The 26,140-nt window shown below is 42.6% G+C and overlaps 2 protein-coding genes across 2 annotated transcripts; both read right to left on the minus strand.

The window, feature by feature from the left end:
- Positions 1 to 207: 207 nt before the first annotated feature.
- On the minus strand, positions 208 to 9,088 carry LOC123975243 (spermidine synthase-like). The gene is made up of 10 exons (XM_046056542.1): positions 9,039 to 9,088; positions 5,104 to 5,123; positions 3,276 to 3,411; positions 2,594 to 2,714; positions 2,394 to 2,486; positions 2,144 to 2,297; positions 1,962 to 2,045; positions 1,558 to 1,703; positions 1,308 to 1,430; positions 208 to 1,223 (listed from the first exon to the last, which is right to left on the minus strand). The coding sequence occupies exons 1-10, from the start codon at positions 9,071 to 9,073 to the stop codon at positions 1,206 to 1,208; spliced, it is 930 nt and encodes a 309-aa protein (XP_045912498.1). The 5' UTR covers positions 9,074 to 9,088; the 3' UTR covers positions 208 to 1,205.
- Positions 9,089 to 9,861: 773 nt separating this feature from the next.
- Positions 9,862 to 25,898, minus strand: exosc10 (exosome component 10). Its single transcript, XM_046057459.1, has 25 exons — positions 25,726 to 25,898; positions 24,673 to 24,809; positions 23,732 to 23,855; positions 23,540 to 23,644; positions 23,194 to 23,353; positions 22,971 to 23,079; positions 22,811 to 22,886; positions 22,617 to 22,727; positions 22,334 to 22,477; positions 20,023 to 20,213; positions 19,658 to 19,814; positions 19,324 to 19,472; positions 19,080 to 19,130; positions 18,840 to 18,951; positions 18,670 to 18,717; positions 18,486 to 18,561; positions 18,291 to 18,400; positions 18,107 to 18,199; positions 17,960 to 18,028; positions 17,767 to 17,872; positions 17,612 to 17,685; positions 10,559 to 10,739; positions 10,374 to 10,438; positions 10,217 to 10,293; positions 9,862 to 10,105 (listed from the first exon to the last, which is right to left on the minus strand). The coding sequence occupies exons 1-25, from the start codon at positions 25,846 to 25,848 to the stop codon at positions 10,075 to 10,077; spliced, it is 2,679 nt and encodes an 892-aa protein (XP_045913415.1). The 5' UTR covers positions 25,849 to 25,898; the 3' UTR covers positions 9,862 to 10,074.
- Positions 25,899 to 26,140: the final 242 nt, after the last annotated feature.

Genomic DNA, 26,140 nt, shown 5'->3' on the forward strand with positions numbered 1-26,140 from the left:
CAGCTGATATTTCAGACTATTGTGCAGTTTGTTGCATTTTCTCTCTTTACTGCAATGTAAACTTGTCTACATGTAAATAGTAAAGACAGTAGCCGTGCACCATGCGTATTAAGCTAAAGATCACATGTCCATCATTAATGTGTACGTGTACACAATATTTATTCCACTTTGCTTGTCTCCATTAGCACAAATATTATTCAATTGTAGTTCTTATTTAATTTGTCAGTGTTTCATATCACCAAATAAGATGATTGCAATAGATGTCCCCATTTTGTAATTAGTAGTCTTATGAAGGCCATTTCTGCTCATAGAGTGCTCTGTGTTGGATTTTAGGATTAACTGCACTGTGATGTCTCTCAGTAATACTATAGTAATTATTCTAATATAAGTATATTCTTTTAATTAAAGATCATAATCATTCAGGTGATTATTTATGCAGAAATAAAGATTTGAAACGACTACGTCCTTGACTAGATGTCTGTAGTGGCTGTAAATAATTTTGAACCAAACATAAGGGATTCCCTAAGAACTTTGGAATAACACCTTTAAAAGATATTAAAATTTGAAACCAGAACAAAATAACTAAAATGTAGTCCTGCATATATTTGTCGTTTTGTGCAAATGAAGAAGCATATGTTCACTGCTCAGGTATGACACTCGAACTCCACCAACATTCAATGTGGATTTACAACTAATATGTAGTAACTGATTGACGATGTAATGATGCAGCATGCTGGCTTACTACACTATGATTGCAAAATGAATCCATATTTTAAAGACATTAGTATTCTGAATATACAGTCATGACATATGGAAACCTATGCCTATTTGTAAATGAAATAGACAATACAGTTCCCTGGTAAATTAAATAAACAATACTGTTAGGTTCTACTGTGAGGAGGTTCAGGTTTGATGGCAGTGCTCTTCCCACTCAGCCCAGCACATTAAAAACCAAACACTTCAGAAAAATAAACAAACAGTGAGAGCATGTAGGGCTGGAAGGAAGGAAACACTGAGATGAAATAAACCCATTCTCTGTATAACTCGGCAAGTTCTTATGCCCCCAGCCATGAAATCCTTAGGAGGCTACTACTCTTCAGTGGTGCTGAACTGTGTTGAGGAGGTGAAGAAGCCATAGAACAAGGTTGTTTATCTGTGGTCTGAGGGCCAGGTAGAGGATGAACATGGTGGTCTGCCGTTGCTGGTCATGCTTCACTGAGTGCCTGTCATAGTCAAGAAGACACTGAATCAAACGTTGCAAATATTAAAACTTATGTATGAAAAGTAATTTTTTTTTCTACATTTACCTTTCTTGCAAACTCAGGGAGAACGAATGATGCTTTGTGAATTTCTGGGTTGTAATATTTATGGTTCATATTTTCCATTTCTTCTTTTGAGAGTGCTCTCACAGGTTCCTTGAAATTTGTTTCCTAATTAAAAAAAAAGGCTAACCTCAGTCATTTGATGGACATTACCAATCAGGGAGATACAAGCTGACATGTTATCGTGTTACAGAATAGTGGTGGATGGCAAATGGAGAATGAGAAGCACGCTTACAGGATTTTTACTGCAGAGCATGAATCCAATTTGGCCACTGGGATACGTTGGGATGGTTGTGTAGGCATAGTCCACCACAGGGAATAGGGTCTTGCAGAAGTTTCGCATCTCTTTTATCAGCTCCAAATGTAGCCAATGACACTCTCCTGTGAAAGAGCAGGAAAGGGCATGTTGATTTGCTGTCTGCCTTTTTTGACATTCCATCTTGAGGTATTTTGAAGACGGGCTATATAAATGGGAACATAACAGCTCCATAAGATTTTAGAAAAGCCATACGTAATTGAAAGGGGCAAGTAAATTGTCATTTAGTAGCACAGCTCAACACAAGTCAGCACCATCCTAAAATTACCCATCAGCCTTTCTCCAACGTTTAATACAAAACGGTGGTGAAATATAAAAGTTACCCTGGGAACAAAGAATTCCGTCGTTTTTCAGTGCTGTCTTCATCAGTTGATAGTACGACTCCTTGAACAAACTCTCAGCCGGTCCTGCAACAGCAACAACAACAACAACAAAAACAACAAATAGGATTGGCTCCTATGACAGCTGGCAAAGAAAGAGATTATAACACAAAAGTGACACTAACCGACAGGGTCTGAGGAATCGGTTATAATGATGTCGAAGGCATCCTGGTTCTGCTTCATGAATTCAAAGCCATCTCCAATATGGAGGTTGACCTTAGGACTGAAAAACCCTTTGGCCATCCCTGGGAGGAACTTCTTCGATGCGTTAATGACATCCTACACAGAAGACAACATGGTATGAGCAGGCAGTACTTTGGTTAAGTATTCGGAAAAAACAGAAACTAGGATCCTCCTCAGTGTTGTTGCTCCCACCTCGTCTATCTCACACAGAATCACCGATTCTACCAGTGGATTCTTCACCACTTCCCTCAGCACCCCGCCATCTCCACCCCCAATAACCAGCACCTGCAAAAAGGGAAACATGCTGACTGTCAAGACAGGAAACATGACTCATCCTAAGTGTAGCCATACTGCAGATCCATTAATTTCCCAACAATAAATTTCTGTCATACCTTCTTGGGGCAGGGGTGGCTGCACAAGGGAAGGTTTGCAATCATCTCTTGATAGGCAAACTCATCTCTCTCAGTGCACTGGATCACTCCATCCAGCACCAAGACATTCCCATAGGATTTACTGAAAAGTGACATTAGAGCAAAGTATAGCAAATTTCCAAGATTATATGCCCTGAAGTTAAATTGACTAACTCAGAATGTTTACATAGGTTTAGTAAGCTTTATATATATATATATATATGTTAAACAGGATGCAGCAGCAGATTTCTAGCACATAATTTGCTACCATTCCTGTGGATCCACGTGATTCTTCTTAACCAGTCAGTAATCATCATCCATATGTTCCCAGCATGTCTCTTGATATAAACTGACATTAAGAGATTTGGAATGCCTATCTTCACAGTTCAAACTGCAGAAGGACAAAGGGGGGTGGGGGGCGGTGGACGTATGGTAAAATGGTGAATGGTAACAATCCGTTATGCCGCTTTGGAGATATCAATGTCTAAACTCAAAAAAAATGTTTGAGGGCGTTTCAAGGAGTGTTACATCAGTAGGTAACTGTAGGTGGGTGATTTCAACAAAATGGCCCAGGGAAACAAACACAGACTACATTTAACATTTGACATAGAGAGAGAGAGAGAGAGAGAAAAAAACGTAATGTAGCTAAAGGTAGGCTACTCACCTCTTGAATGCCAAAACATCTTGAAATTGGGATTTCTTGTTATGAAGGACCTCCTCCACTTGGATAGCTGTCGCTTGCCCGGGCCAGAGCGGGTTTTTGTCAATAAACCACCCATCTTCAATGAGGTTCATGTCAGCTGCCAAAAGTTATACTAACACGTTTGTAACTGTGCAAATGTGAGTTACGACAGAGATCTGACACGCTGTCTGACAGCTCACCTGCTGCCTCAAATTATAAGGAATGGGATGTTGCTGACGTCAGTGTCTTAACTTTACGCCAGCCAATGGAGTGACAAGATCGGTTCGTGTTTGGTAAGTTTGACTTGTCTTGTGAACTGCGGCTATCTCCAGTTTCATTCATATTTTCATGAATCCCTCACCTTGAATTACAAACAAGACATCCAACATTTCACAGATATTTTCAACTCAAGCCTAAGTGGTGATCTTTTGACTATTAAATAGCGATACATTATAGGCTACTATCATCACGTGCAACACTTCTTTTTTTAAGCACACTACAGTACCGCTTTTAATTATTAGTCTTTTTTATTTTTACAATTTTACTGAAGAAAAATCCATATCTAAAAAGTATGAACTCAAAAACACACAGGCCTATATGTTTTCTGGTCAGAAACGTCTTGTGTCATCATTAATACAGTGGCATTTTGTCATTACCTGTTCTACTTGGTGTAGTGGTTTGGCAGCTAAATTTAAGAACAAACTGCAGGTGATGCAAAACAATATTATTCACTATTTATGAAATGTCTCCCATCAAACTCATGTTGGCAGTTGAGAATTTTAAATGGTAGGCCTGAAAGTACAGCTCAGGGAAGAACACCAAACTTTAAAAATGTACATTCCTAATGGCTATGCTCCTCAAAACTTGTATTCATAGATGACAATGGTAAACACTCAGCATAGCTATTATACCAGTTGTTTGTGTTTCTGCAATTTAGGATTTGAGGGTTTTATTTTTACATGTCTCTGTGCCCTCCTTTTCTCAGCATTGTTCTTTTGATCAACTGTTTAGTCATCGCCAAAGGTGATAGCTGTTCCTGTACTCATTTATAGCTGTGCCCCTTATAATAATCCTTATTTGTAGAGCACTTTTCAAAAACAAGTTACAAAGTGCTTTAACAAGTGTAAAGAATAATACAAACAAGATGATGAAAAATTAATATAAAATTAGTAAAATAGAATAAAATAAAAGGGATAAAATAAAGTCAAATAAGATCGGGAAAAGCTCTCCTATAAAAGTATTTTTTAAGAAGAGACTTAAAAGAGTTCACTGACTCAGCCGACCTGATTTCCTCGGGCAGGCTGTTCCAGAGCCTCGGGGCCCTGACAGTAAACGCTCTGTCCCCTTTAGTTTTCAGTCGAGACTCTGGAACAGACCACAGACCTCTGCCCGAGGATCTCAAGGTACGTGCTGGTGCGTATGGGACTAAAAGGTCAGAAATATAACAAGGCGAGAGGCCATGAAGAGCTTTAAAAGTGATCAATAAAATTTTAAAGTCAATTCTAAAACATACTGGGAGCCAGTGTAATGAAGCTAAAATAGGAGTAATATGACGAGCCAATTCACCTTTAACCTATTTTGAGTGGTGTCTCACTGAGGACAGATCCTGGTTAGGCTGTTATATTCAATAAGATATATATACTTTTGTAAAGCTGCCTTGAAGGGCCTAATTTATAGTTTAGTTCCTATTGTGAAAGTTTGCTTTTGTTTGTCTGTTTACACAAGGCTGGCCCTGCTTACATAACAAAGTAAGTGAACTAGTCTAATTTGTCAGAGTTAAGCAAAGAGGAATGTCAGTGAAGATTTCAACCTTGTTGCAGATGACGGTTTCTGTAAAGAAATTTGAAAAAGATTAGCTAAAATCATATACAGCTGTTAGTTCACTGGGATGATATGATTTCCACAATGGACTTCGTGATGAGATTTTTTTTGGTCAAGAATTAATCTTCAATCAAGCCAACATGGACAAGTTTCCCTACAAGTGCTTAATTCCAAAACAACTTGGCAAACTCCAAATGCTGAAGAAGATCCTGTAACATCATCGAAAACTCCAGAAGGGTTACAAAATGGACCTTGATGTTTGTTTGTTTTTTTCTTTTGCTCAAGTGATAGCAGATCCTGTAGTCATTTATAGCTGTGCTCTTTATGACAAGCCCACTCTAACTAATTCTGAATAATGTTTCACTGAGGACAGATTCCGTTAACATGCGCTGTTATATTCTAAAAAATATCTATACATTTATAAAGGTCTTGCGTAAAAGGGCTTTCTTATAGTTAAGATCCTATTGTTATAGTTTGCCTTAGCTTGCCTGTTGACACAAGGCTGGCCCTGATGCTTACATAACAGAGATCGTTATATCCAGGGGGTAAGGTAAGCAAAAACTCAGCAAACTGGTCAAACTTTTTAGGGCAAGGAATTTCAGTGAAGATTACAGACATGCTTCAGTTGACTGCAACAGTAAATAAATGTGATCTCAATGGGTAACTGTCAGACTAATCACTCCTAGAGCCACAGGTATAAAATGAAGAAAAGTGGCTGCAGTAGGCTATGGCACAAAACATCTGCATTACTGCCTTATTTCCCAAACACATAACTATCAAAGACACAGGGTAAGGTTTTTACAGCAGACTTGATGTTTAACATCCGAAGGTGTATAAATATAGAGGTTGAGAAGTTACTTAGAATTTTATATAGGCCTATTACAGATTTAAATACAAGTTTTAACAACATCACAGTATATTAATACAGGTAGTGAAGGGTACCCATCTGTATTTTTCAAGCTGGACCCTATTTTCTCATTTTTTGTTTCTATTTGTCTAATTGGGACATTAAAAAAAAAGGTTCAGTATTGAGCAAGCACTCAATGGTCTGCAGTGGGCAGCAGAGAAACAGTGCTGCAAAGTCACTCTTGTGGGCAGTTGTGCCCCGTCCTCCACTAAAGTGCTTGTGTTTGCCACTGACAGGCTCAGATTAGTACATTATGTAAATAAACCCTAAAGCGATTGACCTTAAGAGTAACATCCTTTTGTTAAACTAGAAACAGCTGCTACATCGCTCTCATCAAAGCCACCAAACTCCCTTGACAAAAACTGTCATTTTACCTTGCCAAACACAGAAATTGTTTGTTTTCTAACCCTTTAAAACACCAAACTTACACAACAAAACAAACAAATAAAAACACCAAAGTCACACAACAACACAAACTAACTGATTGAGGCAGTGGTAGAGGTAAAATTACTTTTTTTTTTTTAATCAATAGAGTCTGGTGGTTAAGTGAATGGAGCAATAAGGCAATTTATGGTAAAACAAAAGGAAAAATGGGGGCCCAGGTTGAAAAATACCAAAGTTACCCTTTAAGTGTTAACAACTTTATTTTCTTTTGCATTTCTGCCTGGATTCCTCCTCATCTACTCACATTTCAATGGCTGACTCTCCATCAATATTTACTTAATCTGTTCTGCCTCACTGCAAGTTCCACTGTCCCCTACAAAAGACATGGGCTAGAACGTGTATTTTGAAAGGCTTAAAATAAACATAAACTTTTAAAATCCTACTATTTAATAATACTTAGGCATCAAATAAGCTGCATGCATGGTGTTTGAAATAAAAGCCTCAGTGTCATGTCGCCCCCCAAAATATGAACTGTGTTAAAAAGTTGACTGGTCTGCACAGAGCCCTGACCTCAACCCCATCCAACACCTTTGGGATGAACTGGAACACTGACTGCGAACCAGGCCTTAGTGCCCAACATCAGTGTCTGACAAGGAGTGGAGGCTGTTGTAGCAGCAGCTGAGGAAGAAGTAGTCAAATCTTTTACTATATTAGGCAGGTGTACATAAGATTATGACACCACTTGACTTTAGGCCACAGACAGTTGCTCTCTCCTTATCCTTCCTGACTGATTGTTCCCTGGTTTTGCATTTTGCTGGTGTCCTTGTCACTAATGGTAGCATGAGGCGTTACCTGCAGCTCATTCTAGTTGCATAGGTAGTCAAGCTCCTCCAGGATGACACATCCATTCGCGCCATCGCAAGAAGGTTTTCTGTGTCTACCAGCACAGTCTGAAGAGCATGGAGGAGATACCAGGAGACGTGCCATTACACAAGGAGAGCTGGACAGGGCCGTGAAGGGCATCAACACAGCAGCAGGACAGGTATCTGCTCCTTTGTGTGAGGAGGAACTGGTGTCCTGGTATCAGAAACAGACTCCATGAGGGTGGTATGACAGCTGGACATCCTCTAGTAGGATCTGTGGTCACTGCCCAGCACTGTGCAACTCGATTGGCATTTGCCAGAGAACACAATTGGCAGGTCTGCCATTGGTGCCCTGTTCTCTTCACAGATGAGAGGCGATGGGTCAGTGATGGTCTGAGGAGGCATCTCCTTAGAGGGCCGCACAGACCTCCAAGTGCTACCTGCTGGTAGGTACAGGAATGAAATCCTCAGAGCCTTTGTCAGACCATACACTGGTGCAGTGGGCCCTGGGTTCCTTCTGGTGCAGGACAATGTCCGGCCTCATATGGCCAGAGTGTGTAGGCAGTTCCTGTATGACGAAAGCAGTGATGCCATTGACTGGCCTACACGTTCCCCAGACCTGAATCATATTGACAACCACTGGGATGTTATGTATCGGTGCAGCAGACACCGCAAAGTAGCGCCACAGACTGTCCAGAAGTACACTGATGACTGTATCCAGGTCTGGTAGGAGATCTCCCAGGACACCATCCACTGTTTTATCAGGGGCATGCCCAAACATTGGCAGGAGTGCAAACAGGCACGTGGGGGCCATACACACTACTGAGTCCCATTATGAGTTGCCGTGATGAAAGTCACGCAAGTTGGATCAGCTTTTGATTTTCAGTGTGATTTGAATCCAGCCCTTAATTGGTTGGTGATTTTGGTTTCCACTGACCGTTGTTACATAATTTTACAATGTAAAATTGAATGAAATTGAATAAAATTCCCTGCAGATTTATCAGCTTCTTACTCGGTTTAGGAGTTGACTCTGCAACCTCAATGACGACCCTCTGTCTTTTCTTTCTGCCACCTTTTGCAGCTTCCTAATGAAATTGGTCAGAAACATTGTATTCTGTTCAATATTTAGAATAAACTAAATATTAGAATAAAATGAATGTATTCTTAAATGGACTCATTTTGTTAAAACTAACAAGATAACAGGTTAGAGTAACACTAACAATGTTGGATGACTGTTCCAAGCTATGGGACCAGTTGTATTCATGCTGAACTAGTAATCACATTGTTTATTTATTTATGGAGTGCAATTAAATTGCATAAAATAAAACACATCAAGGTAATCTAAGGAATCAAAAGAAACTATAGAGATTAACTGGCATTTGCAAAACCTATGTTGTTTTGCTTTGCTACATACTTACATGTTTTCTTTGTACCTTTCATGCTGTATAAGCCCACGATTGAAAGAATTATATTGCAGTGACCTAATCAAATCAACATTATATTGACTTAATAGTGATGAACCCAATTCAGCTTTTTCACAATGTACAATAAAATATGTTAAACTATTTCTTACATTGAGATCTGACGTGTGATTTAAGTGTTGCCTTATTGTTTTTGAGTAGTGTATATCCCACCCACTGACAGATGCCATGGTCACGAGATAATCAGTGTTATTCACTTCACTTGGCAATCATCATAATGTTAAGGCTGATCAGTGTATATATAAAATACAAAAATAACAATACTCACATAACATACAATAATACTTACTTTGCACCACTGTATAGCAGCATATTAATAGCCATGCTTTTAGAATGTGATATTTATCAGTCACATATGGGTGTGATGTCCTAACCACATATCTGGTGTAGCGCCCTGTGGGGTCATGTATGGGTGTGGCCTATCTCTCTCTCTTCCTTGAATGGAAGAGCTGATTGCAGTAACTCTGGGCACCTGGGCTAATTGCCCTGTAGAGTATTTAACGCTTTATTCTCATTCTTAGGGTCTGAGGACAGATGGACCTCTCTGCTAACTTGCCACCATCTGTTTCCCTCCACAGGTTCCACCTTTGCCTTAGTTTCTGGACATGCTTGCACTTTACAACACCCTCACACACATTTTCCATGCATCCATTATCCTGACCTGACTGAAACCACTGATGTTCATACCCCATACTTGTTCACCTTTACTTTGGCACCAGCCTTAATTATGTTTATATTGGTTTAAATAAACATATTTTGTTAAACTTCTACCATGGTGTGTCTCCCTGTTGTGACCTTTTGAGCCAGGTCAGAACACAGTATCATAGACTGGGTCTTGTTCTGTCACACTCTTCATGTAGGTGTCAACAATTGATAATTCACTTTGGAAAGACATTTTCACTTACTAATCCATCGTAGTTCACACATCTTTCAAAACAGTAATTCATTGACAATTACTTCAGTTTTGGAGGCAAAGATAAAAATATATTCTTTTAACACATTCACAAACATCAGTGGCCAGAATTCTGAAGAAGGGTCTGATTATGACACTGCTCCAACAAAATGAAACTTTTGGTGATTAAAAAAATAAAAAAATAAAAATCAGCAAGACATTTTCCTCTAAAATCACCTTTAATAAAGAGGTCTGTGCTTCCACATATTTACAGGGTAAACTGTACCACAGATGGAAAAAAATACACATTGAAATTCATTAAATATTGAAATACTGAATTTCACTTGTATGGATGAAAAAATTGGTAACATTGTTTCTGCAGGATGAAAAAAAAAAGTGTTAAAATAATAAAGAAAACGCCATTAAAGAGAGTTTATCTTTTGGGCCAGTTATGCCGGAATCCTCTGCGGAGAATAAAAAAAAAAAAAGAAGACAGAATGGTTAAAATACTGGGATGTTTGAATCTGAAGCAGCGAAACAAAAAACCTCTTCTACTGTATACTGCATATGTTTACCTATCGGATTTTCCAGACATGTACGACATACTTCGGTTTCCAGCTCCAAAATTAGATTTTTGTCCCTTGGGAGTTTTCTGTTGGAAAAAATGTTCTAATTACTCAAGCAATTATCAAATATATATTGTTCAACAAACACGATTAAATAAATAAATACCTTTTTCTTAAAATCATGGGCCTGCCGGTTTGGATCAAACTGTGTGTTGTCCTTTGGTTTGGTACCTGTAAAAACAAAGGGTGTGCACTGATTTAACTGAATCTTTATAATGTAAAACTGTAACTGAATGTAAATGTAAGTAGTGATTTGTCTAATGCGATGGCGGATAAATCTCATATGCATACCAGCAAAGACTTTGAGGTCTGTCTGAGTGTAGTCAAACGGCTTGAAGGTCTCTTGAGGAGGCGGTTCTGTCTTCTGGGGCGTCTCTGCAGATTTCATCAGCTTCTTACTCGGTTTGGGAGTCGACTCTCCAACCTCACTGGCGGCCCTCTCTCTTTTCTTTCCGCCGCCTTTTGCAGCTTCCTGAAATTGGTCAGAAACATTATATTCTGTACAATATTTAGAACAAACATTTTAATGAACTAGTTCTTAAATGGTAAAGCTAACAAATTGGATCACTGTTCCAATCTATGGGACAAGTTGTATTCATGTTGAATTAGAAATCAAATCGATTATTTATGGTGAGCGAATAAACGTGCATAAAAAAACATATAAGGAATTAAAAAGGGAACTATAAAGAGACTGACATTTGCAAAACCTATTTTGTTGTGCTTTGTCACATACTTGATGCATTTCTTTGTACCTCACTCAATTTCATTCTGTATAGGCCTCCGATTGAAAGAATTATATTGCGGTGACCCACTCAAGTCAACATTATATAGACTTATTACTGATGAAACAAATTCATATTTTGCTGCCATCTACAGGTTGGAAGTTTCACTTTGCTTTAGGCTCTGCAGCGTTAAGTTGTTACTTCTCTGTTGACTGAATCCAGTAGACCACACCTGTAGAAGAACACTCTTTTAATTCTTTTCATTTTATATCACAGTAATGGTATATATTATGACTAGATTAAATTAAGATATGGTTTAAAATAACCATACCGTAATTTAACATTTGATAATATCCCTGTTTTCTTGTCACTATTCTCCTGCTGTGGTTGGCAAACCAGCTCAGAGGTGCAGTACCGCCACCAACTGTTGTTCTTACGTCACGTGAGAACGTGGTAAGCAGACATGCTGCCCAAATCACATTACCTTGTGGAGGAAAATAGATTTGTGAGATTAAGTGAGAATCATGATATCACAAGAGAATCCAGATCTGATTTACTACATAGCCCTATGGCAAGAGGTTTTAACATTCATTCTTTAAAACTTACTAGTCGCTATTTAAAGCTACAAGTACTCATTTATTACTTACTAGTAACAATTAAAATCTTAATATCAACAAGCCATTTTACAAGTCATTAATGAAACTAGTAACCAAAGAAAATGTATTTGTAAGAATTCAAATGTTAGAAGTATCTAATGGATTAGTTACCAGTAACTAAAAATTAAGTACTAGTATCTAATCAATTATTACTAACAAAAGGGGAGTTGTTACTAGTAGATAATGGAATAGTTACTAGTAACTAATAAATAAGTACTAGTAGCATTTAAATAAGACATAGGACCCACATGGAGAAATCAAATTCCTGTGACTGACAGATGTTTATGCAGCCCTTGATGGGTAGATTTACATACTCTGGTGTCACAAAGAGCTCCTGAAGAAATGACTGATTATAGAATTTAAGTAGTATTAGTATTGTTACATGGCAAATCAAACAAGTTATGAATAATGATGCAGAGACAAGACAAAAAGGAGGCATCTTGTACTGTCACAAACCTTTTAAATGGACTTATTAATTAATTATGCACAGCATTTTTAACAGCTTTTGACCTATTAATCAGGGAAAACACCCACGCTGAAGTCCAAATTATTTGCATAAATGTATACATAGCTTTTATAGATCACTTCCTCAAGAGATTTCTCAATCAGGAGATGGATTTAGTAGGTAAGCTTATGTAATTTTAGCATTATTTCAAATCTGCTATCACACAATCCCTGCAGTTGGTTTATTTGCTTTCATGTCACAAGCGAACCGCACCATAGTCCCTTGGAGAACGTCCCGGGTTACGTATGTAACCCTGGTTCCCCGAGAAGGGGAACGAGACACTACGTCGGTTACGACACTATGGGAACGCCTCTAGGCGTAGCAGGTCTGACCGTGAATGAAATCACTCCAATCCTATTGGTTTGTTGCTAGAACGGTAAGGTGTGACGGAATAACCGGAGGAGTATAAAGCACACCTGTACACACTCATCATTAGCTTAAACTATGAAGCAGGCGCTTCAGGCGGGGAGAGAGGTGCAGCGGGCCGACGCAGTGTCTCGTTCCCCTTCTCGGGGAACCAGGGTTACATACGTAACCCGAGACGTTCCCCTTTGAGGGAACTCGAACTGCGTCGGTTACGACACTATGGGAACGAGATACCCGCTATACCGTGCCGAAAACCCCGCCTGCCCCAGTGTGCAATAAAGTGGCACGACTAAGAGGAGAGTGCACGAGTGCCAGGTGCCGAAGGAAGGTCAAGACTGTAAAACCGAATGAATGTGTGCGGAGTGGCCCAGCCAGCCGCTACACAAACATCCTGCAAAGAGGCCCCGGAAAGGAGGGCTCGAGAGGCCGCCATGTCTCTGGTAGAATGAGCCCTCACAGCCACAGGTGAAGGCAAACCGCGCACCTACCTGATAGGCCAGGGAAATAGTCTGAACAATCCAGTTGCTAATAGTATGTTTGGATGCAGGGAGCCCAGCCCTGGGGGACCCAAAACACACTAGCAGCTGGTCAGCCTTCCTCGAAACGGGAGGACCTCAGAGTGTAAATACTCAGTGCTCTGACAGGGCAGAGCAGATGAAGTCTCCCGTCCTCCGCCGTCACATGAGGTGGAGGATGAAATGCCTGCAGCACTGTGGACCCTGCCGCACAAGAAGGCACTTTAGGGATATATCCTGGACGAGGGTGCAGGATAGCCCTAATATTCCCCGGGGCAAACTCCAGGCTTTGCGGTGAAACCGAAAGCGCTTGGAGATCCCCCACCCTCCTCAGAGAGGTGATAGCAAGGAGAAAGGCCATCTTGAGGGTCAAGTGCTTAGCCTCAGCTGACTCCAGGGGTTCGAAGGGGGCCTCAGCCAACACCCCAAGAACCACCGCCAGATCCCAAGTGGGAACCTTGGACCGAGGCGCAGGTCTCATCCTCCGGGCACCACGGAGGAAACGTACAACCAAGGGAAGTTTCCACAAAGACCCCTCCCTCAGAGGGGCGTGGAAGGATGAAATAGCTGCCACGTACACCTTGAGGGTGGAAGGGGAAAGACCAGCAGAGAACCGGTCCTGGAGGAACTCAAGTACCTGAACCATTGGGCAGGTAACAGGGTCCACCGACCGCTCCCTACACCAAGTGGAGAAAACACTCCAGGCTGTACATCCTCTGTGTGGACGGGGCCCTGGAGCTGAGGAGGGTCTCGACTGCTCCGGCTGTTAGACCCGCCTCTAGGTACTGTGACCCCTCAGGGGCCAGACCCACAGTCGCCATACGGCGAGGCAAGGGTGAAGAACCTGGCCCTGCGCCTGGGACAGCAGGTCTCTCCTCAGAGGGACCCGCCACGGCGGGCCGTCCAGGAGCAACATGATGTCCGAGAACCACACCCGGGTTGGCCAGAACGGGGGTACGAGCAGTAGGCCGACATTGTCCTGGCGGACCCGCTCCAGAACCCCGGGAGCAGAGCGACTGGGGGGAAAAGCGTACAGACGTAGCCTCGGCCACGAATGTACCATGGCGTCCAGACCCAACGGGGCTGGAGGAACGAGAGAAAACCATAGCGGGCAGTGCGTAGTCTCTTGAGACGCAAACAGATCCACGTCTATGGGGCCGAACTCTCCGCACAAGAGCTCCACCACTTCGGGGTGAAGTCTCCACTCCCCGGGCCTCAGCCCCTGCCTCGACAGCAGGTCTGCTCCCTGATTCTGCGTCCCCGGGAGATACATCTCCCTGAGCGATAGTAACCTCTGCTGGGACCACAGGAGGATCTGACGCGCCAGTCTGGACAGAGGGCGCGTGCGCAGACCGCCCTGGTGATTCAGATAGGCCACCACCGCTGTGTTGTAGGAACGAACCAGGACGTGGTGGCCTTGGAGATCGGGCAGGAAACTCCTTGGAGCCTGGAACACCGCCAACATCTCGAGACAGTTGATGCCACTCGGACTGATGCACCTTGCAAAGTGGCCGCCCATGACCGTGCCCCAGCCCGTGAGGGAGGCGTCTGTTGGGGGGGGGGGGGACCAGCCCCTCTGCGCTGGTGGTCGGTGTCTCGTGTGATCTCCTGGTGGACCCCTGAAGCCCCAGAATGGCAGGGGAGAGCCGCCGAAGATCCACGGTGAGTGAGTCTGGACGCCGCCTGACTGCAGACCCTCGAGGCAGGCAGTACGGCATGGACTCGATGGTGGCAGGTGCGTCCCGAACGTTTGTAAACGGCGGGATAGCATCACCCGCTGCCCCAGCTCCTCGGGGGGGCCCACGAGAAGCGACACTCTGCTTCCTCTCCACTCGGTAGGAGCTCGTAGAGGGAAGGGACCTACGCCTGGCAGCCTCAGCTGCCTTGGGTCCAGACCGGCGAGGGAGGTACTGGCGGAACGCTTCGCCCTGCGTCTTAACGTGCTGAAACCGATCCACCACTGAGTCCACCGCGTCACCGAAGAGGAAGCTCTTATCCTTCTCAGATATGCCCGCGAGGTTGAGCCATAGGTGACGCTCTGTGGCCACCAGAACCGACACGGACCGGCCAATGGAGCGGGCTGTTTCTTTGGTGGCTCGGAGAGACAGGTCTGTTGTTCTGCGAAGCTCCGCAGGTCGGCTTGGTAGGCTTGAAGCACCGCCATGGTGTGCAAGCTTGCACCTGCCTGGCCCGCTGCCATGTACGCCTTCCCCACGAGCGTAGATGTGGTGCGACATGGCTTGGAGGGTAACGCTGACTTCTCCAGGGAGGACGCAAGTCGAGGGGAGAGATAGCTCGCAAGCGCATCCTCCACCCGAGGCATCCTCCCATAACCACGGTCCCTAACCCCCATCACATTACTGTAGTTCAGTGATTGGGGTGCGGAAAGCCGTGTAGAGAAGGGTCTGCCCCATGATTTACTCAGTTCATCATGTAAATCAGGAAAGAATGGCGGAGACCGGCGTGGAGGTGGCGCGTGGTGCTTAAGAAACCTTTCATCAAGCTTACCACAACCCTGTGTGTCTGCTCCTCCTGTGGCCAGTTGATGTTGAGCTTAGCCACGGCTCTAGTCACCACCTCCAGCAGCTCGTCGTAGTCGGGCGCCACCTGATGACGCCGCCCCGACACCCGGAAGTCATCGTCCACTATGCTGAGCACGTCCACCTCCTCGGAGTCGGATGGCTGCAGCGTTTCCGGATCCAAACCGTGAGCGGGAGAAGCCGAGAAACGGGCTCCCGAACGAGGAAAGGAAGCATCGGAGCCAGCGGATGAAGGTCGGGAAAAAGCCTCAGCCGTCCCGAAATCCTCCGACAGATCACGCTGTGAACCCCATGAGTGAAGCCGCCGGGCCACCTAAGCATCTGGCCATCCTCGGAAAAGAGAGCCATGCGGGACCTCAGTACTCGCATGGAAAGGGCTTCGCAATGGCTGCAGGCAGCCCCCTCGAGAGCTGCACGGGCGTGCTCCATCCCCAAACATGAGACACACATCTCATGAGAATCTCCATCCGTGATGTACCGAGGGCAAGGAAAAACACACCTTCTGTACTTCTGATTGCCGGACATGCTGGTAGACGACTTCTTCAGGTAAGAAACACTGCTTGTAGGACTGGAGCTTTCTTCAAACAACATACAGAGCGCCTGCTGAATAGAAAAAAGCTAATGATGAGTGTGTACAGGTGTGCTTTATACTCCTCCGGTTATTCCATCACACCTTACCGTTCTAGCAACAAACCAATAGGATTGGAGTGATTTCATTCACGTTCAGACCTGCTACGCCTATAGGCGTTCCCATAGTGTCGTAACCGACGCAGTTCGAGTTCCCTCGAAGGGGAACACTCTTTTCAAAGGGTCTAAGGGTGTTTTTTTTTTTTTGTCCGCATCAGAATTCGATTGATAGCTTTTACATCAGCCCAAACAAACTGCACTAACCGGGCTAATGCCCCAGGGTTTATTTTACGCGATCCGAACAGCTTGTGTAAAAGCACCCAAACTTACTTAATTTAACATGACAGTTTTGATGCAACTGTTGGTTAACAGGATACAGAGAAAAGAGAACACCAGTGATGTTGGAGCCCAGTCACAGCACACATGCGTCATGATACTGATCCTAATATCAGTCTAGTAGAAGCTTGAAAAACCACAAAGCTTTCTTTCAAACTCAAATCAGACAAGAAAACTTCACTGCCAGAGTGTTGGCTGAAGCTGGCAGCTAGCCAGCACCGCCAATATTTGCCTGCAGTTGGCAGGTTTACTAGTGTTACTTTCAAGTGCTGCTGCCAACACCTCCGACGATAATGCGTGCCGTCAGGCGGTGCCAACATACTTATTTGAAGGCGCCTTTTCAGCAGGGAGCACCTAAAACCAACTTTTCACTTAAACCATCATCATACAATGGATTTCTGTGTGCACTAGCGACTGACGGCTGAAGGCTCACACAGTGAAAGGCAGAGTGGAAGTGTTGCCACCAACAGGGACAGAAGCGAGAGTCAAACAGTGGTGACCGTTCTTGTTCTCTTGCGTGGACAGAGGACGAATACACAGACTTGTGTCTAACTGAGCATTTAAAGCAGAGAGGAAAACACCATGTGGTGCCAAGAACGTGTATAAGTAACCAAGTGGGATGGTGCCGAGCAATACCCCAGAGAGACCGGACAAGCAGGAAGTGGGCTTTTGGGCAGACAGTAGCTATTGATGCTCCCTAGGAGGAAAGAAAAGCGTTTGATGAGTGTCTCTAATGCTCCTATCCCATGCTGTGTGTTCTTCGTCCCCAGGCCCATCATGTGACAGATATAAATATTAAAATGCCGCTGACATGCCGATGCTGCAGAGTGGCAGCGGTGGCTCCCTCGCTTGTGAGTCACCATATTTATGTGCAGAAATACAAGCCATGTCTTAAGAAAATGGGGGGCATTGCAGAGGGTTAAAGTGGCTAATAAAGCACTATATTTAATATCCCGTGGCAGGCTCTTGGGTGAATATAACAAAAATTTCCCATGGATTTGTACGTTGCCCAACAGGGACATCAACAGTGAAGTTGACAGAGTGCACAGAGGAAACTGAAGAGTGCAAATGACTCACCGCTGCTTGCTGGCGGACAGTGGCAACGTTCTGGAGAGACTCCTGGTAGCTCTGTTTCACCTTGTTTCTTTCCTCTGCAGAAATCAAAATTAAAATACAATAACGAACATTACTGTAAACAGCGTGACTTTACAGCACGTTAGTACCCACATTACCTGCCACTTTCTTTTTGTGTTCCTTTGCTTCTTCCTTTGCTTTCCTCTTGGCCTCCAGCTCCTTCTGTTGCTGCTCAATACTCTGCAGTTTCCATCTTTTACTAATCTGTCAATTGGTGAACATTCAAACATAGTTAAGAGGAGAACACAAATAAGTCTGAATATACATGAATGTTTGGAGCTCTTGGATTACCTCAAATATTTTTGAAGATGGGTCAAACTTGGCATTCTTGTTAACGTGCACATCGCTGGAGGGTAAATACTGAAATCACAAGGATGGTTGAATATTGTGTGTCCAGCTGAATAAAATGCTGAGGGTTAATAACTGGTCATCTCTTACCATTCTGAAAGGGTTTTCAAAAGACTCAATGATACGCCTGGCTTTCATTTGAGCCACATTGAGGGACTCTTGGTCAGTCTGTGTTTCTATCTCCTTCAAAAGGAATCAGAGTTCTCACATTAGGCATCACAGTTCACATACCAAGCGACTGGCTGAATAAAGTAAACTAAGAGTTGATCGCTACCTCAAACAGTGTGATTTTAGCTGATGCTGTGATAGCACTTGCTTTCTGTACATCAACGTCCATTTTGTGATCCTCATCTGAGAAGAGGATCCCTTGTTTAACAGGCAGCTCTGGAAAAAAGAAACACATTTTTCAAGGCCTAAAATATTTAAAATCACCAGGATAATGCGCAACATGTACGAGCATCAAGCTCACCGTCAGGAGAAATGGGCGGGAGATCGCTCTCAGACACCCTGGATGTATCATGTGGACCAAACAAGGTGACCTCCAGCTGCAAAATTATACAAGATTACATTTATTTGACCCCATTTATGGTTTCTTCAACAACTTCCGAATGCGAACACTAAATCTTCGACGTTGTTTAATGTTTTTAACCAACCTTTTTTATGGGTGTGAGTCCCTTCTTCTTTTGTGCTGCAATCTCAGCCTGTGCAGAAAACATTGCAATGTTTGACTGATTAAGGCACCTCCGTTGACTTGACAGCACCAAGACTGAAATTACACCACTGACAAACAACATTATATCTGCTGCCGCTTATGTTTCCTCACCTTAAGGAGAGGCATTTCTCTCGCTTGCTGCACTAACAAATGGAGCTCATTGACCTGCTGCCTCACAAGCGGGGGTACAGGGTTACAGCAGGCAATGATGCCCTGGGGCTCTCTGAGAAGATAAATGACAAAATACTGTGCCGGAGGTTATGAATACAAAAGCACAAAATCCACCTGCACTGAAGTGAGAACAACACTAAACATTAATCCAAATTTAAGAGGGAGAGCTAATCAACTTACTTTGGCAGCTCCTCAGATATCTTGATCATCATATGCGTAGGCAGGACATATCTTAATCACACAAACAACACTATATTAAAACATGTCAAGACAGATGTCAAAAGACTACCAATGATTCTACAAGCAGGGAGATTGTCACAAAAACATGTGGGTTGCAAAATCTGGCTGGGCACAAACTATAAATAGGAAATCAGCTCTAGCAGATTTCCACAACAGCAAGTCCATCCGTTTCCGAACAGCCTACCCGGTGCTTTCATCTTCCTGCCTGGCCAGCTTGTCCCTCCAGGCAAACAGCAGTCTGAAGGCAGTGAGCTGCTGGGTGTTAAAAGACCTTTTCTGCTTCCTCTGCAGCTCCAAATAGGACTCCTCTGTGTATATGGGCTTCACATATTTCTGTATGGAAGGAGGATGGTGGAAGTTGAATCGTGACAAATGTCAGAAAATGCAGGAGATAATGGTGTGGAAATTTTTAAATATGAAACTGAGCAGCTATTGGAGACAGAAGAGTGGAATAATAGAGGTTGATTTTTAAGTGTCAATTTAATCTTTATGATGTATGAAGTGAGTGTTGTGCTCACCTTCAGGGAAATGTCTTTGCTCTTGTTCCAGACATTCTGCAGCAGGCCAGGCTGCCCGTGGTTAAAGTCCAACAGCTGCACCCTCACACAGTCGTAGATGTAAAGGAGGTAGTGGGTGTCTGTGCGGGCATACTGCACCATCTCATCAGGCAAGGGGCTACGGAGTTATGGGACATTTTATACTTCAACTGCCAAAAGTCAATATATTTTCCAAGTTTTTTTTTTTTTTTTGGTTTTTTAGGAGTAATATCACAAACAGTCTGAACTACATGATGTTTTTTTTTAAAAAGGAACACTATCCCACATTTGAACCTAAACAAAAACTGCAAAATTAAGCATTCAATGGCTCAGTCATGAGTCCGTACCGAATCCTCCAGTCAGCCAGCTGGTAGCGTTTGTCCGAGTCCACGTTGCAGAAGTGTTTGAGCAGGTGGTCGAGGGAATGTCTGGCCAGGTTCAGAGCTCGGCTGGCCTGGTGTGTGTCAAAAAGGTTGACGACATACAAGCCAAAGTCCCTCTGGAGCCACTCGATGTCAGAGTCGGAGCCGTGAAATACCTGAGAACAGGAAAAAAACACATTCAGTCGAAAGCTCCTTGGTGTGGTACCAACTTTTTTTCTTTTTTTTTTTTTTTTTTATTGCTTAGATACAGAAAATATTTGAACCAAAAATATTAAAGCCTGGGGGTCACACCATGTGACATTTATATCATTTGGATTATTTCCACAGATCTCTTAGTAGTTCATGCCCACGCACCACACTTACTCACAGGTATCCTAGTGAGTGAGTCATCGTGGTTCCCACACACCACAGGACACACGCCAACTTTATTAAAACATAACAAAACTGTGGGGCTCCGAGGCATCTTAAAGAAATCCTGGCTCAGAAGTTTCAAAATGAAATCTTCACAAACTTATCAGCACTATAGTGGTGGAGATTTTTCTTCTCCAGGTTCCTACCCAATTTCAATAGAAGATAATTCGACTGTTCAGATGCAACCAGTTCATAAGACAGTCTGAGCCAGCATCAATTTCATGCGCTTAAAAAAAAAAATATTCCCTTGGGGACATTTTAATTGCTGAGATTTAGGAATGCGATGACACAGCTAAACACAGCTTTATGACGCAAACCAATACTGCAAGCGGAACAAGTGGTCAGACAACTAGACAGGTTTCCTTTAAACACCCCCCAGTTTAATTATCTAAACCACTTATTGGAAGTAAAACCTAAAGGGAAAGCACCAGAAATATCTGCCATAAGTGCCCACTGCATTGTAAAGCTCTTTGAGCACATAACTACTATGTGTGTTCAATTGTTCTAAGTTGAAACAGCAGGTAGCTCAGCGAGATATACTGAGATTTTTTACAGACAGATTGTAACTTTACCATCTTCATTTTCAGTGAAGTGGTTTAGTTAACACAATGTGCGTATTTACAATCTGTGGTAAAGCTGTGTCTAATAGAGTTGCCTTGCTCTCAAATTTTAATGATAAAGCTGCTGAATGAATTGTTCACTCATAACAGAGGGCACATAGGAATGGTGGAGACAGCCACACAGACCACTCAGTGGCCCTTTCTGAAAACAAATCTAATTTAAGACTTTGCAATCTCATCTTTCCTTTAGCATGTGGAACCTTTACATATAAAAGAACATCTGTTACATTTAAGCCCTTGCCAATCGAGTTCACAAAATGCTGATTAAATGCCAGGTAAATGTCTGTATTCGCAGTACATTCGAGTTTTTAAGTAAGTGTAAGTGGCAACTTTCCCACTCTGGCGAACAGTTAATGGTGCGTTTTATGTCAACCAGCAATGACTGGGGAGGGGACGTTTATTAGTGAGAATTGTTTATTTTGTTTGTTATGATTGTATAGTTTGCGTTTTTGTGCTTTGGCAACATCATAGTGTATGCAACGATGCCAATAAAGCCAATTTAATTTAAACTGAGATGAATCAACTCTCTCTCTACATGGCTCTGGAGCATTAGCAACGGAGTAGGCTTAAAGCAACTAGCAGTATGGCAGAGAGGAAAAACCTAAGAAGCATCCAATAAAAGTTTCTGATCCTCCAGACGAAAAAAAAAAAATAGAAACTTGCCGTTCAGAGGAAGGATTACATTAAAAAAAAACGGTAGGAAAAAGACAACCATTGGTGTGGCTGAAGAGAAGAGAACAGAAGGGACTGGGGGCAGACATGGATGTTATGTTAATGCTCTTGGAGAGTAGGGCTGGGTATCGTTTAAAAATGTACGATACCAAAACCAGTACCCTTAAAGTGATAACAATTCCAATAGAGTACTTCATTCGATACCCTGGTTAATATGCCACCTGATGAAGCCATAGTATTTGATTGATATTATTTTTTTGTTGACATGGACAAGCAATGTGATCTATTATCTTGTTTTTTTATTGTTTGAAACAACTGTTTAATGGAAAATTGTGTCAGATCACTCCATATCCTAATTAGGTCATCCACACACAATCAGAGTGAGGAGGAAATATACAAAAACAAAAAAAAAATAGAAAGAAATAAGTTAAGTTTTTTTCCGTTTCTTGATAGCCAACCGTGAAGAATAATACCGTCACTGCTGGGGGGGGGGGGGACAAATGTTCCACACTGCAGGTTTAAGTCAAAGAAGAGGACACCGGAACAAATGATTCGCGGTGCCGTTCCTTTACCTTGACAATAGACGGGTCAGTGAACGCCTCATTCAGGACGTACATCTCGTTGCGTAGCTCTAAGGTGTCGATAATGAAGTCCTCTTCTCTGGTGGAGATCTGCATCAGACAGGTGAGGCCGAGGAAACTCCTGTAGGAATGGTGCTGCGACGGAGGACAGAGGGTTAACATAACTTCTGCTTCTACACAACAACCTAAAGGTTGTACTGGCTCACATTATATAGTCATATAGGATATTGGGCCCACTCCCTGTACATCCAAGATTTTTTTTTAAATCCCGTACCTCAAGGTCCACTGCAAATTCAGACAATTTGCACAGCTTCTCATTCAGAGCTACCAGATCCTCTAGTGCATCAATGAAGGACAGGTTGGTCTCTGCCATTGGTTTGTACATCTAAAAATAATCCACAAACAACTGATTTAGTAGGGGCCTAACCAACAATGAGGAGCTCATATTGTAGCATCACAGTAACTTGCCTGTGGTTCTGGCTTAGACAGAAGCATTTCTGGTATTGTAAGGTGATCCAATTCATATTGGTATGGGTGTGCAAACCTACATGGATCAAAATCATATGTTAAGATGGACAACGAGAAATAGGATACTAATAATTGATACTACGCAAGGGACAAGTCTTACATGTCTTCTACATGTTCCTGCGTTCTCTGCTGGTGAATGAAATCAGCCAAGGCAGCCGGTACATCAAGGTCCTCAGGTCTTTCTTTACGGATCTGTTTGTTGGTGAAATCTATGATTGGAGAGCAAGAGAGCAAATAGGTTGCACATGTTAAGGAGTCACGGTTAAATGACTCTTATGAAAACAACAGATGGGAAGAACATGAGAGTGAGAAGTATGTCTTACAAGAAGGAAGAGGCTTTATGGCATTGGGCTTGATGAAGATCTTGGGGATAAATGGTGTGTTGCTGTTGTCGACCTTTTCCTTGAATTTCAGCTGCGGCCGCGCAACATTCTTGGCGTGGAGCAGTCGGAACATCTCAGAACGACTGCCAGAGCCTGAACCCTGACCAACAAAAGTATTGTTTTCCAAAATAAATTTTTCTTATTTTAAGTGTTCCAAAAAGAATCCAAACAACTTTCTAGCGTTTTAAGTACTTCAATGCCAGGACTGGCACATAACGTTTAAGCTTGAACACAGCCCAAAAAACTGGCATCTGCAGTTTAAGAGCTGAGAGGTTAATTAGCCAACCTTGCGATTCCAGCTGGAAACGACAATCTTGGGAGGCTGAAACCCTGCAGGCATGACAGGCTGCTGGCTCCGGTTCACCCCGTCAGCTTCATCAAGAAGAATCCCCTGGAAATCGGACACAAGAGCTCGGTTGGTTTGCAAAGACTCTTTTTATGAAGAAATCTGTAGAACAACAATGCTATAGGTCAATACCACTCTCTCGAGGATGACGTCGTTCGAGTCAACAACCAAGTCAAACCTCTCCTCCAGCCCTGTCAGCTTGTTCCGGTCCCTCATGTGAGATCTGCAGCCGTGGTGCTGCATTAACTGACTCATGCTAACACAGGAGAAAGAATAAAAATGTATTTACCTTTTTTGAGAAATAACAAGTGGCAGGTTACCCAGCAAATCCACTCTTCCATTTGCATGTCTGAGGCTTAATCACAGACTTTAAATGGATTACGAGAGTGAAGTAGCAGTGTGTGGTCCGATAATGCAAAAACTGGGGTCACATGACACCACTAGAATCGATTTTCTCTCCATCTCCTAGGGCACGACACATCAACACAACATTGTTTCTCTTGACCAACTGTGCAAATTCACATGTTTACGTTTGGCAAAGGTGAGCTTTTCCGTGCGAATGTGCTGGAGGTCCACAACTCCTGACAAAAACTCATTCTTGAATTTGTCAGTTGCATGGGTTTTAAAGTAAGCGTATAAGAGGAGGAGCGAACGCTGGCAGAAACAGGTCGAAGTCCTACTGAGGCAAAACTCAAAGGAAGCATCGACATACTATATACTCACCAGTAGAGTTGCAACAATTAGACGATTAGTCGTCAACTATTAAATTAATCGGCAACTGTTTTGATAATCAATTTATTCATTTAAAGAAAAAAAAAATACAACTTTCAAATTCTCTGATTTCAGCTTCTCAAATGTGAATATTTTCTGGTTTCTTTACTTCTCTGACAGTAAACCGAACATATTTGGGTTGTGGACTGAAGACGATATTTGAGGACGTCACCTTGGGCTTTGGGAAACACTGATCAACATTTTTCACCATTGTCCGGACCTAACAACTAATTGATTTATCGAGAAAATTATCAACAGGTTAATTGATAATGAAAATAATTGTTAGTTGCAACCGTACTCACCAGTGCAAGAGCTTATCTCCTTGACTTTCACAGAACTCCTGGAATCCCGGGAAGCTCCTATAGAAATCATATTCATCCCCTGCTTGAGGCAAGGCGGCGGATGCTTTGGTGGCGGATAACACAGCACCAAATCCATACTGCAGAGGAAGGACAATGCTATTTGTCAATACTTCTTGACAGGATTTCAATCAAATCAAATGCTGTACAATCAACTTATGGCAATGTCTAACGTCACAGTTCACAAGTGACTTTAGTTTCCATGAGGAACTTCATTTGTGCAGTGGACAAATAAGACTAATACAACAATCACAGACAACCACAGCACAGCCATAGTGCTAGTGTTAGTTAACAGGTGGGGACAGGGAACAACACTACATCTATAGCCGCTCAGCTTTTCAATTAAAAACAAGATTACAGTGACACATGTCGGTTGCACAGCTTATCTTTTAGTTTATATTTCACAAGTGTTAAGATAATTGGCAATGCCCCGTTTTAGCTACATATCTTGTAAAAACAACAACAATCTGCTGCTGACAGCTTCTAAAATTTTTGTTTGTTAACTTTCACGTTCCTCCGATCACAGCCATCACTTTTGCTAGCTAACGTTAAGTTAAATAGCTTTGAGTTCAGTTACATTGCTTGAGCTTTGGGGCTGTTGATCCAAAGTGAGTCATTTTAAACCATCACTTTCAGATATGTCAATATTTTTTGACGAAACCATTAATCGACATATTAGTCCAATATGCAAATTTGCTACAAGTAAACTAAACTCACATGAAAACATTTTAACTTGAATCACTTTTTTTTTTTTTTTTTTTAAAGCTAATGTTAAATAGCACACCAAAGAGGCTCAACTCTCGTGTTGCCGACCATTACCACGCCAATTACTTGAATAAACGTGAAAAGAGATCCTGTGTCAACACATAGCTGTGCGTGTTTTCTACCTAATTTATAATGTGTCTGCAGCTCTAGCCAACAAGCGCATCCACGTTGCGCACCTGAATGCTAGCCTGAACTCAAAAACTCTGCGTCCAGCTCGGTCAGTTCACTTACTTTAACAAAGGCGTCCACATCTTTAAAACCGGGACACAGGTCGTCTCTTTCCTCGTCGTTGGTGTCTGAATTTGTGTCTTGAAGGCCACTGTTTGTGGAATCATTGCTCTTTGAGGAAGCCATCGTCTAGTTTGATACTGTGTACATGTGAGCCGCAGGAAACAGCCCCTTTCCTTAACGTTTTCTTCTGAGCCCCTGGGACGGACGCAGAGGGGGTACAGCGCCACCTAAAGGTGTGGAGGGGACCGCCCGCAGAAGGACGGACTACATTTTCTAAAATTTATTGACATCTTATCGGACATATTGCTACATGACAATATGTAAAAGGATAGGTTTGTTCATAAAAATTATAACTTTTATTTTATATATCTGTAACATTACAGATCTTCTTTATTTTAGTGTTGTGTCAGACTGA

The sequence above is a fragment of the Micropterus dolomieu genome, linkage group LG08 (genome assembly GCF_021292245.1).
Source record: "Micropterus dolomieu isolate WLL.071019.BEF.003 ecotype Adirondacks linkage group LG08, ASM2129224v1, whole genome shotgun sequence".
Classification (NCBI taxonomy): Eukaryota; Metazoa; Chordata; class Actinopteri; order Centrarchiformes; family Centrarchidae; genus Micropterus; species Micropterus dolomieu.